The following is a 21,481-nucleotide window of genomic DNA, read 5'->3' on the forward strand; positions in this document are numbered from 1 at the left end:
ATCTTTCAAAATTTTCTCTTCCAAGCGCTTTGGTGAAGTTGTCTTCAATCTGATAATTTTTGGAGCAATGGCATAGATGGATTGTCTTGGCCTCAAAATGATGTCGAATCAGATGGTATTTTGTATTGATGTGCTTTGTTCGATCATGGAACTTTGGGTTCTTGGCCAAATTTATTGCAGAAGTGTTGTCAATCATGAGAGGAGTTGAATGCACTTGTTTCTCTTGCAAATCTTCCAAATTTTTTCTGAGCCACAAAATTTCCTTTGTTGCTTCAGCTGCTGCCACATATTTTGCCCCAGTTGTGGAATATGCTAGAACTGATTGTTTGCATGACCTTCAGGAGACAACTGCTGATGCAAGACTCATAGAATAATCTGAAGTAGATACCCCAGTTTCTTTATCTCCATTGAAGTCTAAATCAAAATATCTAATCAAGTTGAAATCGCCCACCTGTGTATACTTAAGTCCAAAGTCTTGAGTTCCCTTAAAGTACTTTGAACTATTTTCACAACATAACAATGTCCCTCACAAGGCTTTTGCATAAACCTGGAGAGGGTTCCAAAAAAAAATGAAATATCTGGTTTGGTAGTAGTCAGGTAGTTGAGACTTCCTACAAGCTGTCTATATTCTTTATTCTTTATTTATTTATTTATTTTTTCCCACTGGAAAAATCCGTAATTTTCATTAATATAGAGAAAATTACATATTGTAAATGCTGTAGCATACGCTGTAAACAGTACCATCCAAGTGCTAACATGTGGGACTCTGTGTGGTCCATATACACCATGCAGGTTGATCTGACTGAAAATACAAAAAATTGATGTTTAAAGATCAGTCTATCAGTCTATTTTAGCCTGTACATGACCACGCAGGGTCCATTATCAGTGTGTCCTTTATATATATCAAAAGATTACAAAATTTATACTTCAGATCTTTACAATAAAACTATTTTTAGTTCAGGGACTAATGTCCCTCTGATATAGCTGGTCTATATATGGCCTGTGATAATAGCGGTATTCCTCGGTCCCTCTCTGCTCTAGTATTAACCATTCTCCTCTGGGGAGTAGCGCGACCTCCTTGGATAATTGATCAGCGCTGCAGTTATGTTCCCTGTATATGTGGATACAAGAGATATAGTTAAATGCAGCCTTGAAAGAATGTACTTCATGCAATATGTTGTTGAGTGTGTGAATGTGACAAATGGTTGTATGATTGAACCAATTTACAACAATCTTTGAATCCCCAAAAATGTTAAGATTGTGACACTGATGACCCAAAGAGAAATGTAATAAGTGTCGGAGGGTAATGAGTTCCGCGAAGTTGTTTGTGCCTGCACCGAGCCCCAACTTAACTTTGTAGCTATGGTGTTCATCGATGTTGAGTATGAAACCACCACCACAACCATTTTGATTCACGGCCCCATCAAAGAAAGCCCAGGGGACAGATTTATCAATGATGGGGGGTGGTTGAATGTGTCTCTCCCTGGGGGGAATAGAATCTGGCAAATCATTGAATGATGAGATAATGCCGGCCTCAATGCGCGGCCAGCACACAACCATGTTATCAAAGATGAACCTATTTCGGGCCTTCCAGATATGCCAATTAACCAATAAGGGAAGGTTCTGTAGCTTTGAACCCGTATGTCTGCGAAACCAATCTTCCCAAGCACTTTGCATATCGTGACCAGTCCAAATCCCAGCAGAGCCGATAGATGTGGAAATTCTCTGCCAAAGTGAGCGAATTGCTGTGCAGTGTAGAAAGAGATGTTCTGTTGATTCCGATGCCTCTTTGCACAGTACACACCAGGATGGCCCGTAAATCGCTCTATGAGTAAGATGCTCTCCCATGGGTACTATGTCCTTAAGAATACACCAGAAGAATAGTCTGGTGCGTGGGGGGGCGGTAAGCTTCCAAATATCTCGCCACCATTGCAAAGACTGTTCAGGTTTTTTATGCTGAATGAGAGAACAGTAGCCTGGCTTTGGTGAGTATATTCCGTTCTCAGCCAAACACCAAACTAATTCATCGGGTTCCAGTTTCATTCTTATGTGCGATTATGATAATGCTGAGGTAAATTCATGCCATTCCTGATGCCATTGAGGAGGGAGGTCGAGTTGTTGAGCTGACTTCCATGCCTGAGAGAAAATGTCTGAATTCTGCTGATTAGAAATGTGAGCGAATACCCTGATCTCTCGAGCGTGTAGGTGCCTGATGAGATCTCTATTAAGAATGTGTCTTCCCCCACTACCAATCCACGGATCCTACCCGATCCTACCCATTGAGCCATCGTTGATCCTCCATACCAAATTGTCCCGTATGTGGGGAAGGGTATGGAGTAGTGCCTTCCATACCGATGAGCATCCCGTCGACTGCCACGATGGAAGTCTGATCCAGTCCAATATGCTCTGTGGCCAGATGTATTTGTGGAATGAAATATGAGCCCATAGATTCCGGCTAGTCACCAGTGACCAGCTCATTTTTGCAGCAAGGGCTTGTGCAAAAAGGGGAAGGTCTTTGAGCCCCCATCCTCCCCATTTCTTTGGTAGGGCTATCTTTTGCCAGCTTACCCAGGCAAATAATCTTTTATCCTGATTCCCGTTCCAGAGGTATTTGTTGCAGAGTTGTTTTATACGCGCAAGAATGTTTCAGGGAATCCATGCAAGTGCCATCCAAAAGACCGGAGTGGCCTCCAAGACCGATTTAATAAGCACCAGTCTTCCTGCCCTTGATAAGTATCTATAGCTCCATACTGACAGTCTCTTCTCCAGCTTTGAGACAAGCCAGACCCAATCAGCAATTCTTTGGCAAGTAGGTTTTAGCCAGAAACCCAGATATTTGAGGCCCCTATCCAGGGGGTGAATGCTGTAGGGAAATGCCCGATGAGCAAATTGGGATTCATGAATGGATGTGCGGGTGAAAGTGATAGTGGATTTGGCTTGATTTGTGAGCATACCCGTAGCGGAAGAGAAGAGAAGAAGAATCTTGGAAAATGTTCTGGAGTCCCGAATGCTGCCATCCAACAGAATGAGCACATCGTCCACAAACAGGAGATGAGTGAGAGAGAAATCATCCGAGATCTGGAGACCGCAGATATCGCCATTCCTTTTGGCAGAGGCAATGAGACGACTGAGACCTTCCATGACAATCAGGAAGAGTAGTGGAGATAGAGGGCAGCCCTGCCTAAGCCCCCTTTCAGAGTGGAAAAAATGAGAGGCCGAGCCATTGATGAGAACACTGAAGGAAGGAGATGTAATACAGGCCATTATCCAAGTGATGTAGATGTGGGGGAATCCCAGATGGATAAGAAGCATCTTGATATAGAGCCAACTGACTCGGTCGAAAGCTTTGGACAGGTCAATCTTGAGAATGATGCTTTTAAGATGCTTGGACCAGATAGAATGGATGGCCTCTTGTGCCGAACCTATGGCTTCATGTATCTGTCTGGATTCGAGGAATGCAAATTGTTGTGGGGCAATATGTCTGGAGAGAATCGGCCTGAGATGATTAGCAATGATCTTGGAAATAATCTTATAAAGGCAGTTGCACAAGGAGATAGGCCTATAATCGTCAAAGGAAGATGGGGAGTCAGATTTTGGAATGAGGGCGATGAAGGTCGAATTGATGGCGTGATAAATGGACCCCGATGTTCTGCTCTCCTCCACTACATTCAGAAGATCCTGCCCCAGGATTTCATAAAAAGCCAGATAGAATTCAATGGTCCAGCCATTTAGGCCTGAAATCTTATCTTTTTTGAACCATTTTAATGTACCTTCGAGCTCCCCAGAAGTAACCGGAGAAGTTAGCTCTTCTACATCATCCCCATTAACAAATCTTGGAAAATGTCCTGCTACATTGATGATATCAGGCAGATTTGCTTCACGAGGACATTTATAGAGGTTTCTGAAATGTGTGATGCCAAGGTGGGCAAGCTTGTTAAAAGTGTCAGCCGTGTCTCCCTCAGGAGTAGGGAGCTTCCAAATGGTATTGGACACCTTTCGGCCCTTAGCATAGCTATGAAAAAACTTCGAGTTGTCATCCCCTGCTTTTAACCAAATAGCTCTGCTCAATCTCTGGGATTCCTCGCGCTCCTTTAGAATAGTTGCCTTCTGATTTTCCAATTCTATCAATCGGACCTTGTCCTCTGCTAAAATGAATCCCAGACTTCGTTCATCGAGTAATGAGCCCAACTCAGATTCAATATGGGTAAGTTGTGAAGTTTCCCGAGCATGCTTTTCCCTGGCCCAGTTAATGGTGAGGTGCTTGATCTCAGAGAGATTTTTGCAGAACCCTTTTGCAAGGGACTCTGCTCCATTAATGGGATGAGCGGTCCAGTATTCTGAGACCATCTTAATGTATGAAGGGTCTCTCAGCCAGACGTGATTGAATTTGAAAGGGGCTTTTGGTTTCTTAAAAGGCCCCTGAATTTCCAGATATATAGGCGAGTGATCCGAAATGCCTCCCGTGCCCACCCATTGCTTGTAATGATGTAGCTGTTGAAGGAGCGAATCTTTCATGATAAATCTGTCAAGTCTACGGGCCAATGCTGCATCGCCCACCCTCCTGTTCCTCCAGGTGTGAAGAAGTTTATGCATGGGGATATCCACAAAGTTTGTCTGTTCTAACAGATTAGTCATATAATTGGCGATAGAGTCAATTTGTGCCACAGATCCCCATGATTCTCTAAATCCCAATGAAAAATTGAGGTCTCCTCCGATAATTGTCTGCTCAGAATCCAGGAGGGAGAGATGTAATAAGCGCTACCAAAATAGTTCCCTTTGAGTACAGGGAGCATATACATTCACAATCCTGAGATTCATGCCCAGGTCTGCTGAGAAAATGTCTAAACCCAAATATCCCATCCCCCCCCAGGATGCTTCAACCCTAATGGTACGGGGGTTGAATCCAATGGCCGGACCCCCAAATCTGCCAGCAGCATCTAGGGATACATAGGACCAGCCCGAGGTCAAGGATTGAAAGGTATGGGAGATTTGGTCAGCCGAGTAGAGAGTTTCTTGTAGCAGGATGATGTCAATAGGCTCCATCTCAATGAGTCACTTCACGGCTAGTTTCTTGGAGGCACTAGCCAAACCCCTGCAATTAAAGGATAGGCACTTCATGGAGGAACACTAAGTGGGGTATATCCTGCTCTAAGGACCCCATCAATAGTGGATTGACGAACATAGACGACCTCCGCCCCTGCTTTCTTAATAGCCTTGGAGATATCAGACTTCTTGCCTCTAGACGACAGGGGGATAACACCGGGTAAAGTGATACCTAGACCATACTAGTGGACCGGCAAATCTTTGGAGTGGGTTTTGGATCGAAGGAAGTATTGATATGGAGGAGAGACCTCAGAGGATGGCCTAGGGGTAGAAGATGAAGAGGGAGAGAGCAATGAGGGGCCAGTAGTGGCAATGAGAGGAGGGGATGACATGATACAATGAGCCAAAGATGTTTGGACAGAGGCACCAACATCAGAAAAAATATGATCAAAAGATGAGAGAGGAGGGTTCAGAGGAGTACCCGAAGATATAGCAGCTTCAGCAGCAGAGCGAGCCCTAGTCAGCGGCGGCGAAGAGTGCCTAAGTCCAGGATCAACCGACGGAGAGGTTGCCACCAGAGTCGAACCAGTAGGTATGGGGCGCGAGCTGACCGGTGAGTTTTCCCTGGAAGGTGCAGGAGTGATCTTCGGGGAGTCTTCTGCTTTCCGGTTAAGGGGGCAGTCTTTGAAAAGATGTCCGACCTTGTGACATCGCCTGCAACGGAACGGGACCCCCTCGTAGTCCAGTATCTGGACTCTGATGTATCTCCCCCACTGTAGGGTTATCTTTTCCTCTAGTCCCTCGCAGGTATCCAAGTGAACCAATATACGCGCGAGGGTCCTGCATCTTGACTCCACAAAGGTACGATCATGATCCAGATATGTACCCCGGGCATTACTGATCCTAATGAAAACTTCTTCGCCCCAGAACTGTAACGGTAAACCCAGCAAGCGCACCCAAATCGGTCCTACACCAATTTGTTCACGTTCTGGATCAAATAAAGGGCTCCACTACTTGAGAAGGACCGGGGCCATCTCGATATGCCAGTACCTGGCCAATACCAGGTCCGTGTAAATTTCCTTTGAGAAATGTAGGGAGAACCACCCTCTTGGCAGAACATGGACTTCTGGCAGATCAATAAGCAACCCTCCCCAAATCTCCTTTACCCATTGAGTCAGCCTGTTGGCCGAATAAAACACGACCTCGGACATGCCCCACCAACACAGTGCCTGCCATGATTGCAAATTTTCCAATAGCCGAGGTCTCACCGAACCTGATGGTGATATCCTTTGAGGTAGCCTTGATGCACTTCAACTTCCTTTTGCTGGTCCGAGGAGCTGACGGGTGGTCCACCAGGGGGTTTGGTACGCCTTCCTGGGAAGATGTTTAGCTGGTTTAACCTTGACCGCAGGAGTCTCAAAGCACCCAGATGGATGGGCTCCCGCGCCAGAGGTATGAGCCGCTGCAGTAACCGGAGGATTAACAGAAGGAGCGAAAAATGATGAAAGCGAGTCAAAGGAGGGCGAGGGAGGGGTGTGAGAGGATAGAATGTGAAGGGTGCCCAGAGAGAGTGGAGGAACCTCGAAACTCAAAGATTCGATAGAATGAGACCCGATGAGGGGGGGGACAGGACTGTGCCGCGGCAAGGATACGACGGGAGAGTGATGAGGCGGTTCCGGGGCAGCCAACGGCGAAGATGTGTCAATCGGTGGGGCGGGAGTGAAACTAGGGTTTTCAAAAATGACTCGATCCGGGTAGGGCTCCTCAGAATAGTCTACCGCTTTCGTCTCCATAATATCATCCATCCTACCATAGGTCGTTATCAGATAGCGACGGGTGTAGACCGCAGCAGTCAGGGTGTACAATGCGCATTATCGGAGCCGTGACAGAAATCTGCAGTGCTCAGAAAAAACCCTAGGGTTAGCCTAGACCTTCACGAACACGCTCCATCCTCCCAAGCTGTCTATACTTTGTTGCATCCTCAAATTCTTTTCCTTCAGTGGATGTGAGCTTTAATTTCCATTCCATTGGAGTAGTCAGAGGATTGCACTCAAGCATACAAAACTTGTTCAACAAATCTCTAATGTAATTCTTCTGAGAGAGGAACATAAACTTTAGATGTTGAGTTACTTCAATACCAAGATAGTAGTGAGCACACCCCAAGTCTGTCATTTCAAAATCTTTCCTCAATTCCTTCTTTATGGATGAAATATAGCTCTCATTGTTCCATGTAATCAAAAGATCATCTACATACACCACAAGATATACAACTGTTTTTCCAACTTTCTTGACAAACAAAGTTGCATCATCAAGATCATAATGTTTGAAGTTGAGTTTTAGAATATGCTTAGTTAACTTCTTGTATTAGGCTCACGGTGCTTGCTTGAGGCCATACAAGGATTTTAAAAGGTTGCATACTTTATGTTCTTAACCCTCCACAACAAATCCTTATGGCTGGGACATAAAAACATTCTCTTTCAGATCTCCATTCAAGAAAATAGTTTTTACATCCATTTTATGGAATCTCCAACCATTCTGAGCTGCCAAGGTAAAGAGTGTTTGGATGGTAGTGTGTTAGGAACGAGATCCCCCCAAGGACAATTTTTGGGCTAAAAGCCCATGTTTTGGGTTGAATTTTGTAATAAAGTGGTAAAGCCTCCACATTTTGTGGTCGTGGAGCGCGAAGGTGTCATGAGCCATAAAGGGTTATCTGCCATTATTTTGTAAAGTAAAGTCGGCTGTAAATATGTACCCATGGTCCGTGGACCATGGGATTTTATAAAAAGAGATAAGTAAGTAAGATATAAGGAGTCGTAAGAATTTGTAAGAAGTTTTGAGCGATAAGTAGAGAAGTCTAAGTTTCGGGTCGTAGCGTAGGTAAAGGTTCTGCAGCTGAGTGCGCATAGGCCTAGGGTAGAAGTCCGCAGTTGAGTGCACAGACCCCTGTAGTTGTGTGCGCAAGGCAGATAGAGTCTGTAATCACTTGAAATCAATAAAGAGAAGTATTCTACAAATTCTGTGTCTTTGTTTCCGGTTAATGAATCTTGTCATATTGCGTATGAATTTCATTTATAATGCTTATGTAATGTGCGAATGTATGTAATTACGTTGGATAATTGAATGCAAATAAGGATATCTGTTTACACGGCGCTAACTATGACTGTTTAATAAGATAAGTAAGACACTTAAACTAGTTTGGGAATCTACACGATACGCTACCCCAACCGTGCGAAAGTACCTGAGCCGCAGGTTAGGGCTGCGCGAAGGTCAATCATACCTTTTTGTGGAGGTACTGAAGGGTGGAATAAGGGGCTAGTCTGGCAAAGCCATAGAACTAAGTAACCCGCACGAACGCAAGAATAGAAGGAATAAACCAACATCATGACCATCTCAGGGTGCAGAAACTTGGTTCCAGCATCCCCCCATACTACTTTGGGTGAGACTTCGGTCCGCGCTCTGCAGGCTGATGCAGAAAGGGCCAGTAGTGTAGGGATTTGTTTGGATAAATAACGCTGAACCTAGGTTAGGCCCCACCAAGCCAACAATAGCTCATTTTTCTATGGGGGAAAGCATCTCCTCATAGTCGACCCCTTCCTTCTGTGCAAAACCTTTCACCACAAGCCTGGATTTGTGCTTGTCAAGTGAGGCATCAACTTTATACTTGTTCTTGTAGACCCACTTGAAATCTATTGGTCCCAATGGAGGATTAAATAGCTTTGAAGTGCCATTCTTTATCAAGGCATAATATTCTTTCTACATCGCTTCTTTCCATTCATCATGAGAAGAGGCCTCTTTGAGGGAATTTGGTTCAAAATCTATAGACAAATTCAGTTCACAACCATAAGAAACATCCATATCAATACATGAATCATAATCGTCTATAACACCTCCATTATCTCTAGTAGAGCTCCTTGTTCCTGTCTTTCCAAGCTCATGAGGATGAACGCTTTCAAGTGTCTTTGGCAACCATTTTGGAGGACCTTTTTGAGATGGCCCAGGTTGCTAAGTTGACTGAGTTGGGGCTGAGGCAAGATTTAGTCTCCCAATTATGTCAATCAAATCACTGAAAGTTTCATTTGGATCAGTGGTTGGAGCTTCATGCTGGGGAGAAAGTGATTCAGAAGAATATTCCATAGATTGATCCAGTATAGGAATCCCCCCTTCAAGATGAGGAATCTCATTATCAAATTCTTGAAAAGACTTTGCACATCTGAAACTATCCAAGCGATCAAGCTGCCGCTCAATAACATTGTCAGCCTTGGAAGATTCAAGAAAGATCAAATATCTAGACACTACGAACTTCTTATTAGCTTCATGATAGAGATGGTATGCTTTGGAGGTATTTAATTACCCCAAGAATATACACTTACGACTCCTTGCACCAAGTTTGCTTCTTTGTTCCTTAGGTATCAAGGCATAACAGGTGGAACCAAAAACCCTAAGATGCTTTACCAAAGGAATGTGGCCATACCACATTTCAAAAGGAGTCTTGTTTCTAATAGCATTAGATGGACATCTATTATTTACATACACAACACATATAACTGCATCGGCCCAAAAAATCAATTTAACATACTTGGAAAACATCATGGAATGTACCATATTTAATATTGTCTTGTTCATTCTTTCAGCTACTCTGTTATGTTGCGGATTATAAGGCACAATTGTTTGATGTTTGATCCCATGTTGGTGAAGATAGTTTTCAAATTCATTTGAAGTGTATTCATTTCCATTATCAGTGCGAATATAGCCAATATGAGACTGTGCATAATTTTCAATCCATGCATGAAAGTTCTTGAATGTTTGAAAAGCATCAAATTTTTTCTTCAATAAACAAATCTAACACATTCTGGTGTAGTAATCAATAACTGTCATCATATATTTATTTCCATTTGCATAAGGAACAAGCATTGGGACACATAATTCTGAATGAATAAAACCAAGTTTTCTGTGTGATCTATAACGTGAATCATGAATAGACTGTTTTCCATGCTTTCCTAAGATAAAAACATCACATTCCTTAAGTTTCCTAGGAATTGTAGGCAAACCGGTAACACCACTTTTCCTCAACATATGAACGCTATCATAATTCAAGTGTCCAAATCTAGCATGCCATAAAAGTCTTGATGAAGATATACCTTCATCATAATGAGAACCGTATGAGAAGTTATGTGCAAGAGTAGAGGTTCCTTGCAACTTCAGAAGTCTTTATTTCTCTATCCCCGCCATGAGAAGTGAGAGATCTGATGCTTTTCTTACCTCAACCTTACCATCAAACATATGAATGGAGTTTCCTTGATAGAAGTTGTGGACCAAAGACAAAAAGTTTCTCTAAGAGCTGGGAGATATAAAACATCATGCATAAGAAAGTCTGGAAGACCAGACAGTTTCAGCCTGATGGTTCCAAGCCCTGATGGCTTGAGTTTTGACTTGTCTACAAAGTATACTACTCCATCAACATTGTCAGTAAATTCTTCAAAAAAAATCTCTTTTAAAAGTCACGTGGAAAGTTTCTCCTAAATCAAGCAACCAATCATTTTTTCCAAGAAGCAAGTGAAGCATAAAATAAGTCTTCAGTTACTCCAATATCACATGTGCCACAACGTACTGAGCAAATTCAGGTGGTTTACCTTTCTCTTTGTCATTTTTTTTTGTTTTTTATCATTGGCTTCATTTCTTTCCTGCTCAATTTTTTTCCAAGGAAACTTACATGTGCATCATGTCCATCTCTATTGCATTGTATGCAATGAAGATCAAACTTTTCTCCTTGGAACTGTCTTCCCTCCCTGCCTCTAAAATTCCTTCTTCCTCTTCCTCTTCGACCACCTATTCCTCTAGAAGATTCTTTTTCATGATTCTTCTCTCTATGTGCAAGGCACATAAATTATTTAGAATACTGAGGAGATTTCTTTTTCCCAAAATCCTTCTCCCTTTCAACAAACTTCTTCTCAAGGGAGTCAAAGGTAATCTCCTTGAGGTTTCCACTTGCTTGCAATAACTCAAGATAATTTGAATAAGTGGGAAATAGTGCATTGACATAAGATATGGGAGGAATATATATTTGAATAAAAGTGGTTTTTATATCATGCATACTGGATCTTACTTCTGATGCCAAAGCAAGCGGGTCATCATTTTTCAATTCAAGACTAAACAATTCAATCATTTATTGGACAAATTCAGGTTCAAAGTGTGAGTCATACATTTCCTCCAACTTCTGTAAGGCTTCAAAAACATTTGAGAATGGTGAAATATGGAGACTCACCTCTACATTTAAAGATGCTACAATCAATGCATAAGCCTTGCTATTCTTCTTTTTCCAAATGGAAATCTCCTTATCTGAAGTGGGATTTGCAGGTTCATTGTTGGGAGCGAGATCCCCCAAGGGAAGTTTTGGGGCTAAAAACCCATGTTAAGTCAATTTTTGCAATATAATTGTAAAGACTCCGCATTTTGTGGTCACGGAGCGCGAAGGTGTTATGTGTCAAAAAGGGTAGTCCACCCTTAGTTTTGTAAAGTAAAGTTGGTTGTAAGAGACCTACCCATGATTCGCGGACCATGGGATTGTATAAAAAGACCTAAGCTATAAGTAGTAAGGGGAATCAATCGATAGAATGGGAGATCATGTAATAGAGTGATAGCTCTGAGAAAGAAGTCTAAGTCTTGGGTCATAGTGTAGATAGAGGCTCTGCAGATGAGTGCACAGAGGCCTAGGGTAGAAGTCCGCAGCTGAGTGCATAGACCCCTGCAACTGTGTGCATAGGGCGGTCAAAGTCTATAAAACTTGGAGATATTAATAAAAGGAGTTATTCTGCAATTTCTGTGTCTTTGTTCTGTTGATAGTTTTGGATATATTATGTATGATTTTCCTTTATTATGCTTATATGATGCATGAATGAATGCAATTACATTGAATAATTGAACACAATCATGAATATCTGCTTACGCAGTGATAACTTTAAGTATTTGACAAGATAAGCAAATCATTTAGGATAATTGGGGAGTCTACACGGTACGTTGCCATAGCAACGTGAAAGTATCTAAGCCACAGGTTAGGGCTGCGTGAAGGTCGATCGTATACTTTTGCGAAGGTATTGAAGGCTGGAATAGAGGGTTTGTCTTACAAGACCTAGAGCGAGACCGCCTCAAACGACATCACAACCATCTCAGGGTGAAGAAACTTGGTTCCAGCATCCCCCCATACTAATTCGGGTGAGACTTCGGTCCGCGCTCCACGAGATGATACTGAAAGGGCTAGTAGTGTAGGGATTTGTTTGGCTAATTAACACTGAACCTATGTCAGGCCCCCTCAATCCAACAAATGGTTCCATTGCTGGGACCAGAATCTGCATAAGGGATGTGTGATGTATCATTGGAATCCAACTAAGAAGGAGATTGGAGACTGGTTGGATAGAAAGATCCACGAATTCCCGGCACAAGAAAACATAAATCCGCAACTGACAAAGGAATAGTGGTTGGACAGATACCTGTATACAGAGATCCACGAGATATTTTTCTGCTTCCCTATTGAGCTATATGAGTGGATTGCAAAGCTAGCAGACAACCAAGGAAGGTGGAAACTTTAAAGTCTTATTGTTTAGACCCCGGAGCTAATTTTTGGATAAATTTGAAAGGGAGGTACCAGAAAAGCAACGCTTCCAGGCCTTGGACTAGGCACTGCGTGCTACACCCACAAGATGGTGGGGTATGCACAAGGGAAGCTTTGATGATTGGTGCGAATGTAGGGGGATGATGAGAACACAATTTCGGAAGTCTAAGATGCAACTGACAGACAAGTATGATGGGCAGAATGATCCGCGCGCGCATCTGGCCAAATGGATCTATGCTTATGGAGAAAAGCCCCAACTTGAGTGGGTGCACCTGTTCTGTCATACCCTGGATGTTATCCCAATGAATTGGTATATAGAAATAGAGCTCTGCCATGGGACAAGCGAATGGGATATCTTGTGCAAAGGATGCATGATGACCTTCAGTTTTGAGGACGGGTTTGACAATATTGATGAAGTGCTGCATGAGGTGAAAGCAACTATCTTTAGGATACCGCAGGATCCTTTAGACCCGACTCAGCCTGAATGGGCTACTCAGCTGAGTCGCACACTGGAATGTTATAATGTAACTTCTAAAGAAGAGGACAAGGATCCGTGGAAGATTAACATTCCAGAAACAAAAGGTCATCGCGAGGTTCAAGTACCACAAATTGAGAACCCTGATATGACTACACCGTTGAAAATGAAACAAGTGAACATTGGTACGGAGGAAGAACCCAAATTCATGAAGATTGGAGACTACTGGGACGACACGATAGTTGATAAGGTCGCTGATTTTCTCTGTGAATACCAGGACTTATTCCCTACCAAGTTTACAGATCTGAAAGGAATAATCATGGACTTAGGAATGATGAAGATCATGTTAAAACCTAACGCGAAGCCAGTTAAGCAAAGGCCTTAATATCTCAATCTGAAATATAAGGAGAAGGTCCGCCTAGAGCTAGACAAGATTCTCGTGGTAGGCATCATTGAGCCTATGGAAGAAACTGATTGGGTAAGCCCAATGGTGGTGCAAGAGAAGAGCAGAAGGATGCGATAAGGATATGTGTGTATCTTAGAAAACTAAAGGACGCTTGTGTGCATGATCCTTTCCCGACTCAGTTCACGAATGAAGTGTTAGAAAATGTAGGTGGCCAGGAAGCATATTCCTTCACTGATGGATTCTCTGGGTACCCCCAAATCAAAATCGCGCCGGAGGATAGGAGAAAGACAACCTTCACAACTGAGTGGGGTTGTTTTCAATACACTGTAATGCCGTTTGGATTGAAGAATGCGCCTGCAATCTTTTCACGCATGGTTTTTGCGACATTCAAAGAATTTAGTCATAAGTTCCTGGAGGTATATTTTGATGATTGGACTGTATTTGCGCTGGTTAAGCGCCATGTAGCGAGCTTGCACTTGATGCTAGTTACCTGTCGAAGATACCAGATCGCGCTCAATCTCAAGAAGTGTCTATTTTGTGTTCCTTTTGGAAACCTGTTGGGGCATGTGGTTTGCAGACAAGGATTGATGGTAGACCCCGCAAATATTGCAGTGATACTGAACTTGGAAGTGCCGAGGAGTGTGAAACAACTGTGTGCTACCCTGGGACATACGGGATATTACCAAAAGTTTATCAAAATCTATGCCCAGATCACCATGCCTATGGAGAAATTGTTGAAGAAGGATGTCACGTTCTACTAGAACGACGACTGTAAGAAGAGCTTGGACATATTGAAATAAAAGATGGTTACTGCGTTGATTATAGTCTTCCCAGACTGGAAGAAAGAGTTTCATGTACATGTCGACACATCATGTATAGCATTGGGAGCAGTACTGACACAGGCTGTTGGAGAAGGCTTGGACCATCCTATCGCATTCGCAAGCCATAGATTATCCAAAGAAGAGAATAATTGTTCCACCATTGAGCGCGAAGGGCTATCTATGGTGTATGCACTCCAAAAGTATCGACACTACTTGATAGGAGGCCATTTTAAGATGTATACGAACCAATCTGTGTTGAAGTACCTGGTTAAAAAGCCTATGTTGGGGGGGAGGAGAATCTGCAGATGGCTCTTATTGTTCCAGGAGTACGATTTTGAAGTTGTCATGAAGCCTGGACGATTGAACATGGGACTAGATCATCTGTCACGCATCGAAACAGGGGAGGAACCTACTAACTTGGAAGAAGGATTGACTGACGCACAACTATTTGAAGTGCATGTTGCGGATGGTCATTTTGAGGATATAATACACTTTCTTAACAATAGGAACTGCACCAAAAGGATACACTGTCCAGCAAAAGAAGGAATTAGTGGTGCGCGCAGTATATTTCTTTGTCATTGCTGGGCATATGTACAAAATGGGGACTGATGAGATATTGTGACGGTATGTACCCGAGTTCGAAAGAAGAAGCATCCTCGTAGATACTCATGGGGGTGCCATGGGAGAACATTATGCAGGGAGAGCAACCGTGCAAAATATTCTACGCACATGGTTGTGGTGGCCAACCCTTCATCAGGATTCAAAAGCATATTGCAAGGCGTGTGATGTATGTAAAAGAATTTGCAGGCCATCGCGGAGGGATGAAATGCCTCTGAATCCACAAATGACGTTGCAACCCTTCGAAAAGTGGGTGATAGATTTTGTAGGACCCATTCAGCCACAAGGAAAGACATGAGCAAGATACATTATCACTGCGATGGAGTACTTAACTCGTTGGGAAGAAGCACAACCGATGAAGGATTGCACAGGTGCAACTACCACAAAGTTCTTATTTGAGCGTGTACTGACGTGATTTGGATGTCCGAAGATCTTGACAAGCGATCGTGGTACACACTTCCTGAATGAGACGATTAGCGCATTGACGGAAGAATTTCAGGTATATCACCGGAAGAGCACGCCTTATTACCCACATGCTAATGGGACAGTGGAAGCATTCAACAAAGTGCTTGAAAATGCGCTGACCAAGGTTTGCAATGCTCAACAAAGTGATTGGGACCTACGCATACATGCAATACTGTGGGCTTATCGAACGACATGCAAGAAGTTGACTGGACAAATCCCTTTTAGGCTTGTCTATGTTGTGGAAGTAGTGATGCCTATGGAATACATCGTACCTAGTCTACACATAGCAGCTCTCATAGGTATGACAGATCACGGAGCCCTAGAGGAGAGGCTTGTGCAGCTGGACGAGATCGAAGAAGAAAGATTTTTGGTTGGATTTCACCAGCAGGTCCAAAAGTAGCGCGAAAAGGCATGGCATGATCAACACATCAAGTTGTGCACATTTAAGGTAAATGACATGGTTTTATTATATGATAGTAAGTTTGATAAATTTCCAGCGAAATTTAGGATGCACTGGTTAGGGCCTTATGTTATTAAGGATATTACCAATGGAGGAGCGGTACAGTTGGTCAAATTAAATGGAGAACCCTTCCCATGAAAGGTGAATGACAGTCACTTGAAGCCATACACCAGCGGTCCGACCATGTGACTAAATGAAAGAAGCACAATCTTAGCACTCCAGGCAGTTGAAAGGAGGCACAAGACTATAAACTACACTGCCTGGTTGGGGAGTTGCGTGATTGGAAGATGGCGCGAAGCAAGGACGTGTCACTGTGTCCGCGGTAGCGCGGAGGGAGCTGCTCTACCCAGGGAGAAATTACGTAGATCGGTCAGAAAGTGACTGTTAATGTCATTGTTAATGAAAAGACGGTAGAAGCGAGGCCAAATGGAGAGGCGATCGACATTTAAGACGAAATTTATGGCTTAGATCCTTGAAAATCTACCACCAATCCGACATTAATGCATCGAGTTTGGGAGGAACGGTCAGATTTGAATTAAAAATGCCCTTTAAATTACAAGTGGTTGTCCAGCGAAAAACACTTGGCATTTTGAGAAGTGAGTTGTTGGGATTTCAAGTGCACATGAACTGTGAATTCTTTCAATATCTGATATTAAGTCCAACGTTTGAACAATTGTCAAAGGAGACACACGCACTAGCGAATAGCATCATTTCAACCCGCACAGAAGCTATGAACATCGAAGGAGTGGCAGCCAAGGAAAATGTGCAGGAAATTAATATGGGGGCTGAAGTAGTTGCCCTGGAAGTGGCCAAAGTATTGGCTGAGGTCCCTAAATCCCCGAGAACGAAGCCAACCCCGACCAAGGAGACTATGAAAGACAAGAAGGGCAAGAAACCGGCCATACTGGTGCGCACGTCGCCAAGACGTAACCCACCAAATCCGAGGATAAAGGTAAGGCTATAAACCTAGAAGCAAAGGAGGAGGATATCGAAGACATCCCCATGGATGATGAGGATGTGGGAGTGGGAACATAGGAGGTTGAATCCTAGGGTGCAAACCCTATTACACAGTTGCCGGAGTATGTCCCTCTGTGCAAGCTTAAGTCCAAGGTCCCAAAGGACATTGATGAAAGTAAGACTCCCCTACAAACCCCTCTGCTACCGAATGAAATCGCTTTTGACGGTCCGTGTTTGGCATGGTGTTAACACCCAGGTTGTTCCCTATGACTCCCAAGGGAATACGGCCGGGGTAACCACTAACCAATCTTTTGATCACTGTTTCTAGCCAAACTATGATCAGAGAGGGCTCTCTCTTTATGATTTGTAACTGTTTGTGATAGGGTTTTAGGCTAGCTATTATGTACTGGTTTTTTGCTTATGTTTTGGTTGATGAAACTCCTTTTAGGTTCTAGTGAAGTAGTTTTCTGAGAGATTGAGTACCATTGGGCAATGGAGTCTGTGGCTATATGTGTTTGAAACTTTGAGATGAAAGATGGAACTTACAGGGCCATTTGAGTGCTTAATAGAACAGGTTTTTTGATTAAATTACTGGAAACAGGTAATACAAACAGTGAAAGCATTTAAGAATTTTCACTTGTTATCTATATGTTCCCAACAGACAGCTTTAAGAGGAGAAAACAGAGGTCTTAGGGGCAAAATTGAATCCCTGAGAATGACTGTCACAGTAAAAGACACAGTTTTGAAATGCAGCAATTAAGAATTACAATTCTGTCACTGTATCTGAGGAAAACATGTATAATAGCTCAGTTTGAGTCCAGGGTAAACATTGTTAAATCCTGGGACTATCCTTTCACCTTGCTATCAAGTGTAAAAACATTTGAACAACAAAAGAGAACAAAAGACTCAAAAACACATAACAAAGAGATTTGAGAATACTTGCTGTTTTATGCAACACCCTGGAATCCTGTAACATTCATCTTTCACCACAATACATCAAAGAACACCAAGCCTTGGAAATTCCATTCTTCCTTTGTATTAATTCTCTGAAAAAAAAAATTACAACGAGCAAGAGCTCTTCAAAAGAAAATTGCAACAACCCCTTCAACTGCTGTGAAGGGTCAATATATACTTGCGGTCATTTACAAAATATCTGAGTCATGAGTTATCTCAGATTTTACATTCTTACCAACTACTTAAGATATTATGGCCACAATTTAATGCAGCATTGATTACAGAGTACAGGCATTTTAATGCTCTGTCAGAAGATATTTTAGCCTTTGGAGACAGCTAAGTCGGTCGAAATATTCTGAGTAAATGCTGGAAAATCTGTCTTTAATGCTTTGTACGCTGTGCCTTGGACTTGTCACCTGTGATTGTGACTGTTGCTTGTGGTGAGTCAATGGTCCTGCTGAGTTGGCTCAGCCTCTGCCTCTTCCCTGTATATATCTTTCCTCAAAACTGTGCCTGCGCATGTATGCTTATTTGCCTGTAGAAATAGCGCTACTGATTCTGGCCTGACAGAACTGTTTGTGTCAAATTTCTCCAGGCATCCTGTGTGGGCAGCTGGTGTGCTAGGATTGCACCCAGAGTTTCATCTGCTTCTGTAAATTTGAAGAAGTTAGGTGGTGTATCAAACAGATGGTCAACTTCATTCATTAGGAAAAACAGGTTCTCCACCCTGTCATACATACTCTGCCCTGTGGCTGGCCCTGGCTCTGCTGAAGTGCTGGGTGGTTGTGCAATCTCTGCCACTGCATGTGCATCAATCCTCTTATTATAATTGTCCAGGGTGAGCAGTCTTCCTACACTGCTTAGGATGCTGGGGAGGCCTCTGTTCTGCAGTGTCACAAATTTTTCCAGGAATCTATTGATTTCAGTTTGCATATCCTGGGTCCTCCTTTCCAATGTTCCAACTAAGTTCCTTAATGTAATGACTCTCTTTGCTACAGCAATTGCTTCTGTCCTGTTAGTGATTCCCATGACAGCTAATTGAGAGCTAGTCTTATAGTTCAGAGTATTGATTATCCTAGTAGCAGCTTCTGGCATGTGTCCAAGGCTCGCCCTGGCTCTCTGTATTTCTTTGTTTGCTTTAGTGATGAGCACCATTTGCTCATCCATGGTCTCAATATATTGCCACTGTTTGGCAATGGACCTTCCAATGTTGCTCCATAGCACTGCTTTCATTTCAGCTGTCACCTTTTCTAATGCAAGCTCCTTCTCCAGTTCAGCAATTCTCCTCTTAAGAGCTTTTACCTCTCTGTCCTTGGCTGCCTCATTCTGTTTGCTCTTGTCAAACCTTTCATTTACCTTAGTCAAGGTTTTCTTAAGCTCATCCAGCTCTTTGATTTGAGATTCCATGGCTTGGATCTCAGCTTGCAGCTTTTGCATGTCTAAGCTAGCAGCCTGTTCTGATGTTGTAGTTGTTGCTGCTGTGGATGGTGCTGTAGCTTCTGTTTGCTGAGGAGGAGGAGTAGTCTTTGGAGGGATTTCCTCAAGATTTATTATCACAGGAGGAGGCTGGGAGGGTTGGCCCTCTTCTCTTTGCTTCAGTGTTTCCTGTAGTGCTGCCTTTGCAGCTTCAGTTTGTCCCAGCTGGTCTTGAGTCCTAACCAGCTCTTTGTATAGGGATACCAGCAGATCTGTAGCATCCTTCTCTTGCCTTTGCTGGGCAACTTCATCTGTCTGTGGATGGATGGTGGCCGGGAGTTTGATTTTCTTTCTTAGGGCTGCCATGTCTGCATCCCTTATCTTCAGGAGCTCTTGGATGCCTTTGACATCTTTAGGGTCATGCCCTATCTCTATGATTACCTCTTCCAAGGACTTGATCCTATTGTCCTTGGCTTGTGATGAAGCTCTTTCTAACTCCAGCTGAGAAGCTGTGTTGTCCAGGCTGCTCTTTAATTTATAATTCTCTAATGTCTCATCTGCCAGGGAGGCATACACCATTTCACCAGTCTGCTTATGCAGTTCAATCTTATCCATGGGGTGTATGTCTTTGGCAAGAACCTCCATGTTGGTTCTTAGATAGTCTGAGGTGGACTGAGGCTGCAAAGTTGTAGGCATGAAGTGGCTCATTATCATTTTGCCTTCGCTCACATCGAAAGCAGACATGAGTCTCTGCTGGTTGCTAGGAGCTAGGTTCAACAAGTGATCATATAGCTGCACTTTTATTGGATCACTCCTCCTTTTTATGTCAATGAATTGCTGTTTTATACTTGACTGTCCTTTTCTGGTTTGACCGGAGGAGCTGACCTCTCCTCCCATAGTCATGTCATGTCCTCGCTGGGATGAGCTGGCCGAAAGTTCTCCACTGGGTGGGCCCATGCCCATGGCCTGCCTTACTGCTATGTCCTCCTCTTGGGAGTCATTTAGTCTTTGTCTCTTCTCTCCCCTGATGAAAGATGAGGTGTGGGGGGTCTCTCTCTCCCTTTTCCTTGTCACATCCTCCTTTTGTGGTGTTTGGAGGACTGATGTGTCAATATTGGTGTCTGTCCTGGGAGGCACCTTTGTTTGAGGCTGCTGCTCAGTATTACCAGGTTGATCTGTCCCCTTTTCCTGCTGCAAGGGCTGTTCACTGGACTGTGCTTTTTCTTGTTGCTGCCCCAGTTCTTGCTGTTCCATTTCTTCTTGCTGTTGTAGCAAGGTGTCAACTTGTTCCTCTGTCAATACAGGTGGCTGTTCCACCTGTTTACCTTTGTCTTTGCCTGCTGCCTGGGATGTCTTCTCAGTGGTTTGCTGCTGTGCTGCTGAAGATCCAGCAGCTGTTCCGATTTGCCTTCTGTAGGAGAGGGGCACCTGTCCACAAGTTTCCAAGTCAGCTTCTTTTTGTACATTCCTGGCTTCTTTCTCAAGCAATTCTACCTCAGTGAGTTGTTCTATTAGTGTACCCTCTTCCCAATCTAGTGCATTGGCATACTTTTCTATTTCAGGTTGTCTTTTATGTGCATAGTTGCCCAGTCTGTATCTAATTCTCCTGAGGGAGATAGTATGATTGGGGTCATAAGGAATCCACTCAAAACTGGTCTGCAATCTGAGGCCTTCCAGCATGCTGTGTGCCTCTTTCCATCCTTCCTCTTTCTTGTTATACAGGAAGGAACCTAGCTGGCTTCTTACCTTCAGTTGTGACTTCTTGTTCCTACTCTGAAAATGAAGGTAATCTGAGTTCCCAAACTGCCTGAAATACTCCAAGGCAAAAAGCCTCATGGGGACATACCTTGGCAACCTAAATGGGTTCATTTCACAGCCATATATCCTAATGACTGTGTGGTTCTGGTAGAAGTACCAGTTGCCAATATTGTAGGATTTGTTCAGATGTAGAATCCTCCTCATTTCATCGGTTAATCTAGGAGGAGGAGAGCCTTGCAGAACTGTTAGGGCCGGATGAACAAATAAATCAATGAACTCACAGTATGTATAGGGTGATACTGAGGTAAAATGAAACACAGAGGTCCAGAAAACAACTGATCTTGGGCTTCCTTGGGCATTGAGTGGCCTCAAAGGAACAGAGAAGGTAGCTGGCTGATAGAAAAGGAATAAATGATAGATATATGAGGAGTACCTGAACAGTCTCTCCCTCTTCAGATTCATGAACTGATCATGGATTTTCTCTGCTATGTAGGTTGCATAG

General features: G+C 43.3%; 1 protein-coding gene across 1 annotated transcript; it reads right to left on the reverse strand.

Annotated features, from left to right (window-relative positions):
* Positions 1-957: 957 nt before the first annotated feature.
* Positions 958-2,043, reverse strand: LOC149267130 (uncharacterized). The gene has a single exon (XM_089410272.1). It carries the CDS (start codon positions 2,041-2,043, stop codon positions 958-960), a length of 1,086 nt encoding a protein of 361 aa, XP_089266398.1.
* Positions 2,044-21,481: the final 19,438 nt, after the last annotated feature.

The sequence above is a fragment of the Pinus tabuliformis genome, chromosome 6 (assembly GCF_031772625.1).
Source record: "Pinus tabuliformis cultivar Carrire ecotype Pingquan chromosome 6, CPIR1, whole genome shotgun sequence".
Classification (NCBI taxonomy): domain Eukaryota; kingdom Viridiplantae; phylum Streptophyta; class Pinopsida; order Pinales; family Pinaceae; genus Pinus; species Pinus tabuliformis.